Source organism: Arvicola amphibius, chromosome 5, assembly GCF_903992535.2.
Source record: "Arvicola amphibius chromosome 5, mArvAmp1.2, whole genome shotgun sequence".
NCBI lineage: Eukaryota > Metazoa > Chordata > Mammalia > Rodentia > Cricetidae > Arvicola > Arvicola amphibius.
In genome coordinates, this window is record NC_052051.1 from 150,403,254 (window position 1) to 150,415,426 (window position 12,173).

The 12,173-nt window shown below is 44.0% G+C and overlaps 1 protein-coding gene across 3 annotated transcripts in view; it reads left to right on the forward strand.

The window, feature by feature from the left end:
* Loxhd1 (lipoxygenase homology PLAT domains 1) overlaps window positions 1-9,356 on the forward strand; it is a 153,128-nt gene extending 143,772 nt beyond the window's left edge. For all 3 annotated transcript variants that reach the window (XM_038331143.1, XM_038331144.1, XM_038331145.1), the window contains one exon: window positions 8,876-9,356. In XM_038331143.1, coding sequence (XP_038187071.1) covers window positions 8,876-9,356 — 481 coding nt within the window. The remainder of the gene's footprint in view (window positions 1-8,875) is intronic.
* Window positions 9,357-12,173: the final 2,817 nt, after the last annotated feature.

Genomic DNA, 12,173 nt, shown 5'->3' on the forward strand with positions numbered 1-12,173 from the left:
GCCAAGGTTTACCTGGTAGGGTAAGGCAGAGCCACATGGGGACCACACGACTAGCATCCCCTGATGGCTTGTAGGCCATCTCACCCAGGGCCATTTCTGGCCTTTCTCCCACCATGTTGCTTCCTGGAACTGCCCCTGCTCTTTCCACAGTGAAGCCCCTCCTGTCCCTAGGAAGGAGGTCACTGCCCACACAGAAGCAATATCCAGGTAGCTCTATCTCCTGTGACTCAAGTGAGTAGTGTCTACCATCTTGTTTCAGTGGGTGAAGAAGAGCAATGGCCATAACTTGTATTGATTGGGGGTCTAAGGGACCCCATTGACCAACACTGTGCATTGTCTCTCTGTATAGAATAATCTTATTATTTAATATCTGTGTGTGTGCGTGTGTGTGCTTTTTCTGCTGGGGATAGAACCTAGAGCCATGCACAAGCTACATAGCAAGCACTCAACCACTGAGCTGCATCCTAGCCCTTGGCATTCTTGTTCATCATTAACACCCTGAAGGTTCCAGTGGAAGGATGCACAGAGAGGTTTATATCCATTTTTTGAAAACCGAAATCCTATACTGTTTTATCTGAATAGTGTAACCAATAGATAAACATTATAAAATTCAAACAAGACCAAAGAGTGGGTAAAAGATAGCAACATGTCCCTAGGTCCTACCCATCAGAGACAGCCATCAGGAGGGAGCATTTTGGGTACCTCATTCTCCACAATATTTTCTGGTTCCTTTGGGTGCAGTGTCCACAGAAGGGTGAGTATGCTCTACCTGAGTTTTAAGCCAGTTCATTTCCTTTTTGCTCACTGTTTTCACCTTCATTCTTACAGGCCCCCTCCCCCACATCCAGCCAGAGCCTCGACCCCACTGGCTTTGAGTTCCACGTCTTGGGCAATGTTTCTAGTTCTCTTGTATCTGTACCGGGGAAATTTTTTTAAGTCATTTAAAATAATGATATAAATGTGTACCAGATGACTTGGATCAACTCCCAGGAAGTATTATCAAGGGGGGAGTCCAAGATGCAGGAAAACACGTTTTGTGCGATGCCGTGCAAAAAAAGAGAACACTGACGTCCCCATATGTCTGTGTGTACGTGGGTCTGTCAGAAGGGGTGGAAGGGAGGAAGTTTGGCAGGCTGCACCCTCGGCTGTCATGAGGGTTATCTAAGGTAAGGGTTGGGTGCTGCAGTAGGAACCAGAGAGAAAGAGATGCAGCCAAACAGAAAGGAAGAGAGAGACCATACTTGGAAACCCACGCATGTGACCATATAATTTGTGCATTTACATTCAATTATGAATATTACTGAATCTGTGCAAAACAGAAGCCCCACATTTTAGAAGAATTTTAAACTGAACAATGAACGTGCATCTTCTTTGAAGATATTCTGGTATGTAAAAAAAAAATCCAAACACATCAAGTCATAAATCTGACGAGGAGAGATCTCAAAACAACAAAAATTTCCTGTGAGGAACCTTTATTTTTTTCCCTTCAAAATTTCTTTCTTCCTTTCTTCCCAGTGAAAATTTTTCTATTGGCATCAAGGGCCTGAGAGGTGGCTCAGCAGGTAGATGTGCCAGTCACCAAGCCTGCTAACCTTGATATTATCCCCGAGCACACGTGGTAGAAAGAGAGAGCCCACCCCCACAGGTTGTCCTCTGACCTCCACAGGGATGCCATGGCGCTTGCCTACATTCAAGCACAAAGATACAAAATAAATGAACAGATGCAAAAAAATGTGTTTAATTCTTTATTTGCATCTTTTCAGAGCATGTAGGATTGGGTTTTGTAAGGCCAATTTCTTTCAAGTACACCATGGGTTTTTATCATTTCTCCTCTCTTTTTCATGTACCCCTTTCTGTTGGTCTCCTGCCTCCCCGACTCTTCCTCGTACACCTATATACTCATAACATTTGTGTACCTATTTTATAAAAACCTAGGATCTCTAAGGAAGGAAAATGTGACTTTTAGTAGTTTGGAGTTTGGCTTATTTTCTTAATATGATGATTTCTTCTTGCATCTATTTTCCAGAAAAAAAAAATGACAGTTTCCTTTCCTTTGTGGCTCAATAAAACTCCATTGTGTGTGCATGCCATATTCCTTCCTCTGTTCATGTGGACAGGCGTGAGGCTGGTTTTGTCATGGGGTTCCTGCGCACAGTACTGCAGTGAACATGGGTGTGGACTTAGAATCCTTGACTGTTATATTCAGGGGGAGCAGTGCCTGGGTCATGCTATGTTTTTATTTTTTGGAGAAATCCTGCACCGACTTTCACTGTGGCTGGACAGTTTACATCCCACCAGTGGTATCTAAAAGTCCCCCTCTCTCCACACTCTCACCATCTTTTAGAAGCCATTTTTTTAATTTGTTACAGTCATTTGGACCAGATTAATATGGAGTCTCAATGTAGTTTTGATGTCATTTCCCTGATGGCCAAGAATGCCGAACACTTCCCATATTCCCGGGCCATTTTTACCTTATCTTTTAAGAAACGCTTATTTTATTACTCCAAGTATTGGTTAGGTTGTCACTTCTTTGGAATTTAGTGGGTTTTTTAAAGATTTGTTTATTTATTATGTATACAGTATTCTAGCATATGTATATTACAAGTCAGAAGAAGGCACTAAACCTCATTACAGATGGTTGTGAGCCACCATGTGGGTGCTGGGAATTGAACTCAGAACCTCTGGAAGAGCAGCCAGTGCTCTTATCCTCTGAGCCATCTCTCCAGCCCCTTTAGTGGGGTTTTTCGGTAGTTCTTTATATAGTCTGGATATTAATCCTCAGGCAGATGTATAAGTAACAAAGATTTTTTTCTCCCATTCTATGGGTTATCACTTCTCTTTGCCAATCTTTTCCTTTGTTGTGCTTTTAATTGCTTTTAGATTTATTTTATGTGTATGAGTGTTTTGACTACACATATGGAATTTACCAATGAATTCATTTGAATTCTTTTGGCCTTGAGAAACTTCACATTTATGCTTCCATCTCATTGGCTGTTATATGTCTATTTAAGTTGTTTGTATCATCTAGGTTTAATTTTTGTAACTGTGCACATATAGAAATTAAGCTCTTCTGTATTTTTGGTTTTTTTTGAATACAGAGAGAGAGAGAGAGAGAGAGAGAGAGAGAGACGGGGATGGGGAGGTGGGAGGACAGACAACTTGTGGAGGTTGATTCTCCCTTTCTATCAGGTGAGTTCCTAATATTGAACTCAGGTTGTCAGGACCCCTAACAAGCACCCTTATCACTTAGCTTTCTCACAAGCTCAAATATAAGTTTCCCAAGTATGCCTTAATGATCTTCTGAATTTCACTGCTATCTGTTGTAATTAATAAGTATTTTGAAAATCCCTGGGTTTTTGTGTGTTTCTCTGCCAATGCAATAAACCAAATCCAGCCGAATTAATAATACCAGATTTAATCTGAACAAAGCAACTCCTGGGTGATTCTCAGGGGACGAAAGCAGGAAAGAAACCCCATGGCAGGTCTAGGGTCTGGGTTTTAAATACCCTGTAAGTGCAGTCTTGAGCATCTCAAGGAGAGGGGCTGCCCCTGGGTGGGCTTTCTGAGGGGCGGGGTTTGGAGAGGGAGGAGGGGGGCCTGAGGCAGAGCTTCCACCTAAACAATAATGTCTCCCTTTTGATACCTAATTTTATTGGTCTGGGTCTTCTTTTTCAGTTGTTAGTTTGGCTAAAGGTTTGTCAATCTTGTTTATCTTTGTGAAGAACCAACTCCTTATTTCATTGATTCTTCATAATATTCTTTTGGTTTTCATTTCATTTATTTCTGCCTTATCTTTATTATTTCTTCCATCTACTGATTTGGATTTGGCTTGTTCTGGTTTTTCCCAGGCCTGAAGGTGCATCACTAAACTCTGTAGTGAGGAGCAGACGGGCTGCGTTCCTGCTGCCCTGCTCCTGGCCGCCTGGCTAGCTTATGCCCCGAAATAACAACACACAAATTGTATTCATTTAAATACTGCCTGGCCCATTAATTTCAGCCTCTTACTCACATCTTGACTAACCCATATCTAATAATCTGTGTAGCACCATGAAGTGGTGTCTTACCGGAAAGATTCTAGCGTACGTCCATCTTGGGCTGGAGCTTCATCGCGTCTGTCTCCCTGAGGAGAGGCACGGAGATCTGCCCCAGAGAGGAGAGGCGGGGCAATTGTCTGAGCCATCTACCTCACTTTCTTTTTCTGTTCTGTCTATTCCACCTATCTAAATCTTGGCCTATCAAAAAGCCAAGGCAGTTTGTTTATTAGCCAATGGGAATCCTCCATCAAAACTCTGTATTTGAGACCTCTCTGGTTCTTTTAAATGTAATGATTTGTAGGTAGAAATACCCCAACCCTGCTTTCATCTGTGTGCCAGTAGCTCTCTTGATCTCCTGGATGAGTCATTTATAATTCAGTATTTTGTTCAACCCCCATGAGTTATGTCCTATTGTTTCTCTTGATATTGATTTTATCTTGTTGCAATATGACAGGATATAATGGAGGAGAGTGGGGAGGGGCATAGGGTAGAGTTTCGGGGAAAGGGGGAGAGGAAGAAGTGTTGTAATTAAACTATATTTTCAAAAATTGAAAAAAGATAGGATATAAGAAATCCTTTGAATTTTCTTTTAAATTTTGAATTTTATTTTAAAGATTTGTTTAGTGTCCTCAAATGTCATCTATTTTAAGGAAAGTTACATGGGATTCTGAGAAAAATGTGTTCTGCAGTGTTTGTGTGGAATAATCTGTAGTTGTCTACTAAGTCCATTTGGTCTGCAGTGGCATTTAGCTGTGAGGTTTCTTCGGTGTTTTTTTGTTACTTTGATTTGTCTATCAGATGACCTGTTTGTTGGTGAGAGTGGAGCACTGTTATTGTGTTGAGTTAAATCTGCCCATTTACATCCATTGGTGTTCATTTTATAAAGTTAATGTATCAATACTCAATGCATATAGGTTTACAATTACAATATCCTCTTAGTAGACTGATCTCTTAATCAATATGAAGCAACCTTCTTTATCTCTTCTAGTTAATTTTGGTTTGAAGCCTATTTTGCCGGCCGTTAGTATTACTACACCTGCTTGCTTTCTAATTCCATTTGTGTGGAATATCATTTTCCATTTTTTCACATTGAAGCTGTGCTCATATATTGCAGTGAGGTGGGTTTCTTGTAGGCAATAGATAGATGGACCTTATTTTTAAATTCAGTCTACTAGTATGTGCCTTTTGATTAGAGAATCAAGATCATTAATATCTGTAGTTATTACTGAAAACTCTGCACTGGCTACTGTCTTTTTGTTATTTTGTGATATTTGGTATTCCCTTCTTATTTGCTCATACGCTATTCTAGTGTAGTTATTCTTTCCTGTGACCTCATGGATATTTCTTTCACTACGGTAGAAACGGTCTTTAAAATATCCTCTGTAGTGCTGGCGTAGTGGTAATGAATTTCTTTAGCTTGTTTCATTACGTAATTTTTTTCTTTTTCTTTAAATTATAAAGGATGATTTTGCTGAATTTAGTAATCAGGGTCAGTAGTTACTGTCTTTCAGAGCTCAAATATACTGTCCCATGCCCTTCTGGGTTTTAGAATTTCTGTTGAGAAATCTACACATATGTTACACCTATGGAGTTGCCTTTATATATTACTTGGCACTTTGCTCTTGAAGTTTTCAATTAATTTTTGTAATCTTCATGTTTTATTTAAAGTTTGATGTGTGGAATTTCTTTTCTGGTCCTTTATGTCTGGCATTCTCAATGGCTCTTGTGTTTAACTGGTCATCACTTCTCTAGGTTTAAGCAGCTTTCTGCCATGATTTTATTGACTATGATTTCTAAACCTTTAGTTTGAACTTCTCCAATCTCTAAGATTGTGTCTTTTGTGGCATCTTTTACGTCTCAGATGTTCTGTTGTGCTTTCTTATCATTTTATTTTTGTAATTGTCTGAATGTCTTAATTTATACTTTGTATTCAAGCCCTGATATTCTGCCTCCACTTAATTTACTCTATTGGTGAATCTCTCCCCTGAAGGTTTTTTCCTTATTGAGCTTTTCATTTCCATTCTCTGCCTCCCCCTTTCTTTAGAGTATTTCTCTGTATTGAATGTCACTTTAATAGCCTGTATTGACTTCTTTATTTTATTCTTCAGTTTTTTTTTAAATGTGTGTTCTCTTTGTGATTATTCTGGGATTTACTTGTTTCCTCTTTGATTTTGTGAAATGTTCTTATCATTCTTAATTATTTGCTAGGATTCTATCCCATCTACATTCACTGCAGTTCGTTATAGTGGAATTAGTGATTCTCAGGAGTTGCATTGCTTGATATTTTTATATTTCTTGGGTTTCTGCATTGGGTTTTGTGTATTAGGTTGAAGACTGAATGCTTCTGATTACTTTTAACCGTGCATATTTGTCCAGTCTATTTGGAATGTTCAGGTAGTGGTAGGTTGTGGAAGGGTTAATATGTCATTCATCCTCACTGACCTGGGTGTGTGGCTAAACACCAAGTCTGTGTGCTTGCTCCCCATCTTTGCTCAAAGAGTAGAATCCTGTCTTCATAGTGACCAGAAGCAATATACAGACCTATGAGAATACAGCAGAAGTCAGATAAAAGCAATCACCCTTCAACATTAATAATTTGGGGGGAGTAAGTAGCACAGGTGGAATGCTATGTCCTAAGATATTAGTCGCTTCAGGTAGGGAGTGAAGTAAAGACACAGAGTCATGCTATAAATTAGTGTTAGAGCAACAGAGAAAACACAGGGGGAGATAAATAGGAGAGCAAATGGATAAAGGGAGAAGACAAGGCAGCTCCAAGTAAATATAGAATCACAAGAGAATGTAGTAAAGAATACAGTCAAGGCTGGGCAATGGCTTAGTCAGGAAGTGCTTGCCATGCAAACACGAGGACCTGAGTTTGATTCCCAGGACCCAGAGAAAAGCCTGGCATGGTGCCACACACTTGTAATCCCAGTGTTGGGAAAGCAGAGACAGCCAGCTCTCTGAGGTCCAGTGACTGACAAACCTAGACTAATCGGTGAGAGACCCTGGCTCAGAAAGAGACTCTACACAGGTACTCAGGTAGTTAGCACCTGAAGAATTCCATCCAAAGTTGACCTCAGATGAACACACACACACGGGGGTGGGGAGAGAGAGAGAAAGAGAGAGAGAGAGAGAGAGAGAGAGAGAGAGAGAGAGAGAGAGAGAGAGAGAGAGAGAGAGAGAGGAGACGGGGGGGGGTAATCAACAACCTAAAACAATCTCAATACTTGGGAAATGGGGGCAAGGAGACTCCCAATCCCATGTCACACCAACCTGTGCAGTCTGTTCCTTACAGGACCTGGGTGCTGATTCTGCCTATGTGAGGACTCACTAGAGGTTTCAGAGGGAGGGAATTGGTTCTAGTCATTTCAGGGGTGGATCACAGGCATAGGATCCACCTGTGTATGTTTTGTGTGCCTCTGTGGGCTCTCACCTGGGCAGACGCTTGGCGCAGGTGCTGTGGGTCCTGCCTTGTGTGTGTTCTCATGGGGGACGGAGGGCGGAGTGGGTACTGGTTTAAATCCTTCCTCTGGGATGTTCTCCTGGAGGTAGAACAGACACAGTCCTGCCTCTGTGCAGGCTACCACATGATGGAGGGTTAAGTCCTGTTTCCATGTGTCCAGTGGGGACTAAGGACCAGACTAAATTGCCCCTTTGCTGAACACTGCAGTTTCGAGTCACGCTTCCTTCCTCTATTTGATCTAGAGGTATTCTGCTAACAACATTGCAGTCTAGTCCTGGACACTTACTCTGGGTTCGCAGTGTGAACTGAGCAGCTGGCCCAGAAGGAATCCCGTAAAACTGGCTCCTTGCCACTGCTCCTGTGGCGTACCTCTTAGGATGGCTGCTCTCCAGCTATCCCTGGTGTCTTCACCTCTGGGCACACTTTTCCATTGTTGCCTTCCTGAAGTCATTAGCAAGCACCGGGACTGCTTATTTCAAACTCTGCTGAATTATTAGTGTTGTGGGAACGTTTCCTGGGGAGATGAGCAAACAGCTATTCACTCCAGACAGGAAACCAATGGCAGGATAAAGAAAGGCTTTTCCATCCATGTCTAGACTGGTGAATCAGTGAGTTTAATTGGGGTTACTTAAAAAGAGCATAGGAAAGTGATAAGCAGTTAAACAACTGGAGAAAAACTTTCTCCTCCAAGAATTGACAACCTAACTGTCTCCAGAGAGGGGCAGGACTTCATGAGACCTCCCCATCAGAACCATTAACTACCTATAAATTCTCAAGGAGGAACAGGACCTTATTAGCTCCCCGCCCCCCCCCCCCGCAAGCAATGGTTAACCGTCTATAAATAATCAGGAAGAGGTGGGACCTGATGTGTCCCTCCCCCACTCCGTGAAGGAATGATAATGGGTTCCATCTTGTGTTGGTCTCCTGTTGGTGGGAAATCACAGGTGCTGAGAGTTCAGAAGGGGCTAGAAGACAGCCTGCTACACCAATTTGGATTGCGAAGAACTGGAAGCAATTGTTTATTCCAGAGCTAGGGAGCAAGAAGCACAAAGCCCAGTTAGCAGGTCCTAGACATTCGTCTTGAAAAGGATGGTCATTTGGACCAGAGCAGAGTCAACAGGGAGATACTAGGAGATGGGGTAGGGGAACAGACCAGCTCATTCTATGTACATTTGAAAGGCAGGACCAACAGGTCTGGGTTATGGATTTCATGTGGAATATGAAGAACGAGGACAGAATTAGAAGACACAAGGAGCAACTGGCATCTAACCTCGCTCGGTATCTTGGTTGGAATGACGGTTGGAGGCTATGGGAGATGAAGGGGCCCTCTGGGGCATCTCCTGAACTGACGCCTGTGTGTTCTTTAATGCTCTGCCAGGTACTTCTTTAACTGTGACTGCCTCATCCCCCTCAAGAGGAAGAGGAAGTACTTCAAGGTATTTGAGGTTACTAAGACGACAGAGAGCTTCGCCAGTAAGATCCAGAGCCTGGTACCAGTCAAGTACGAGATCATCGTGACGACAGGCTACGAACCAGGGGCGGGTACAGACGCCAACGTTTTTGTGACCATCTTTGGAGCTAATGGGGACACGGGCAAGCGGGAACTGAAACAGAAAATGCGCAACCTCTTCGAGCGGGGCAGCACTGACCGCTTCTTCCTGGAGACGCTAGAGTTGGGAGAGCTGCGCCAGGTCCGGCTGGAGCATGACGCCAGCGGCTACTACTCAGGCTGGCTGGTGGAGAAGGTGGAAGTCACCAACACCAGCACCGGAGTGGCCACCATCTTCTCCTGTGGCAGGTGGCTAGACAAGTCTCGCGGGGATGGCCTCACCTGGCGAGATCTCTTCCCGTCTGTCTGAGATGCTCTGGCCCCACCTTTTAACCTCCACCCTGTGTTCTTCAGCCGTCTCCCAAGACCTCCAGAGCTGGGCTATGGCCGCAGACCTGAGGTCCAGCACTCATCAGAGGCTGCTCCTTGCAAGTGACTGTGGGATCCTCCACCTTTCCGTCTCTCAGAGACACAGGAATTATATTCATCACATGACATAATCCATGACTATACGAACTATTTTTTAAAAATTTCCTTTCCTTTTAATAGCAGCGGTGTCCAGGCTGGGGCTTGCTGCAGGGTGTGGATGGAAAATCGGGACTTCACTCAGGGGAGACAAGTGGAGAAGAAGAGGTTATCAAGACGTGTATTTTAAGCAAAAACTAATTAACACTTTTTTCCCAAAAAAGCTGGGCTAATTAAATTATTACCAACCACGCCCCACCAAGAACTCATCTGAGCATCTGTGTGCTAAGAAGTGTATGTTTTCCCAGTCCCAACAAAGCCAGAGGCAAATGCAGACAAACCGCAGGAGGAAGTGTAAGGAGGGACGATGGGCTTGTGAAAAGCGGATTTTCTTTCCACCACTGAGCAGAGGCCAAGAGAATGGGTGCTCTCGGCTCCTGACACCCTGATGGTCCCCACCACCCCCATCTGTCTATCTCTCTGTCTCTCTGTCTGCCCCCCTCTTCTGCTCCTCTCAGACCCCTCACCCCCCATCACAATATGGAGAGGATCCTCAGCTCAGAGTCCACACCCTTCTCTGCCACATCCCTCTGGCAAGTGCTCCGTGGTGGTCTCACTGTGGAACGTGGCATCTCCTGTCTCTAGGGCAGGAAGCGTCCCGTGCTTCCATTCTGTTAATGATGTGTTGCATAACTGTTGGCTTCCTGCTCTTGGGATAAGGCAGACCTGGCTCCTCCGTGTACTCATACATAGTCAAGTTTCTTGCCATCATTGTCCTGCTCTGCCGCTTGCTTTGTGTTCCTTAGGGGGCTTGTCAGAGTCTGAAGAAACCATTCCTGAAAACTCCCAATTAAACTATTGATACTTCTGCTCATTTGGGTATACATTTGCCCACAGGGCCCCTCCCACCTCTCCCACCCACCCTTCTCCAGGTTCCTAAGACCTGGACCATGTCTAGCTTGGGAAAGTCACTTCAACTCCAAGCTCAGTGTGCTGCTCACATCTTTCTTCCCTCCTGTGCCTCCTCTAGGCTCTCCTCTCTGCTTTTTCCTTGCTACCCATCCACCCCTCCATCTCACCAGGCCCTGTGTTTTATGCCCTTTGTCTCAGCTTGAGGTCTTTATTCACTGCCAGGAAATCTTTCCATTCTCTCTCTCTCTCTCTCTCTCTCTCTCTCTCTCTCTCTCTCTCTCTCTCTCTCTCTCTCTCTCTCTCTATCTTGGAGGCCTCATGTTGTGCCCACATCTATGAATGGTATGTTTGGGTGGGTACCTCTCTAACTGGACCATGAGTCTTCAAGAAGGACCAGGTCTAATTCATCTTCATATCCCTAGAACTATAACAAGGCCCAGGGCACAGTGTGTGTACTAAACCCATGTGGTACCAGAAGAATCGTGTACAGAAGGAAGGAAGGATAAGTGGGTGAATAAGATGGAGGAGATGGAGGATGGGTGGGTGGATAGCTGGATGGATGGGAGGGATAGTGAAGGGGTGGAGAGGGATAAATGGTTTGGGTAGGTTGGTGAATGGTTAGATTATGAGTGGATGGATAGATGGTAGATGGATGGGTGGCTGGCTGGCTGGCTGGCTGGGTGGATGGATGGATGGGTGGATGGGATAGTGAGTAGGTGGATGGAGGAGTAAATGGTTTGGGTAGGTTGGTGGATGGGTAGACTATGAGTGGATGGATAGGTGGTTGGATATGCTATTGAGGGGATATATATATATTTATGAACAGCTGAATTATTGTCAGAGCTTACAACACCTTCTCTGCTGAGACTCACGTTGGCTCAAGGTCTTGGGGATGCCCAATTTCATCATTTCTAGCCAGAATTTTTTTTTCAAAAGCAAACCATTCTTCTTGATCTTGACCCTTCAGCTATTCTCCATGAACCATTCCTAGCCAGCCTGGGTCATTTCTCCAAAGGTCTATTGCTTGATCTTCTTGCAAAATACCTCTCCATTAATGAAATTCCTAAATGCACTAATATTGTGAGAAATTTCCTCTGCCTCCATTTCCCTTGGAAATTAGAAACAAACCCAATGTTTTAAGTAACCAGCCCAGCATGTTTACATGAGGACCTAGGAAGTGCAACCTACCCCATCCTCCAGGAGCCAGTGGCTCCTTGTTCTGTCACTGTTTGCATGTCCTACCCAGCTGTGATCTCTGCAGGAGCAAGAGTCAAACCTAAGCCTTCTCTCCTCAGAAAGAGGCAACAACCTGCAAGCCACCCTACAACTGTGGAGGGACAGGCTCCCTTGTAGTTGCCAGGATGACTTCTGCCTCCAGAGTAATTTAGATGAAAGGGGGGCCAAATTATAAAGACAAAATTCAATTTCAGGATCGTCCATTCTTCCTCTTCTCTGGTATTCCCAGCCAGCCTCCAGCCAGTAAACACACAACTTGACTTTGTCTTTTCTGTCTATTCCCAGATTTCTGGGCTCCTGCCCATGTGTGGCATCTTTGGCAGAAGACTTCCCTGCCCAGGAAGCTGATTCTTTATAGCAACTGCATCCTCCTCCCATCCCAACCCATCCTTCTGGAAATTACACTAAAAAGTTCTGCAAATGCCTTCACATTACAGAGCCTTCTGGAAATGCCTCTAATCACACCTACACTGGGAAAAGGAACAATTCAGCCCAGGGTTGTTGCTGTGTTTTG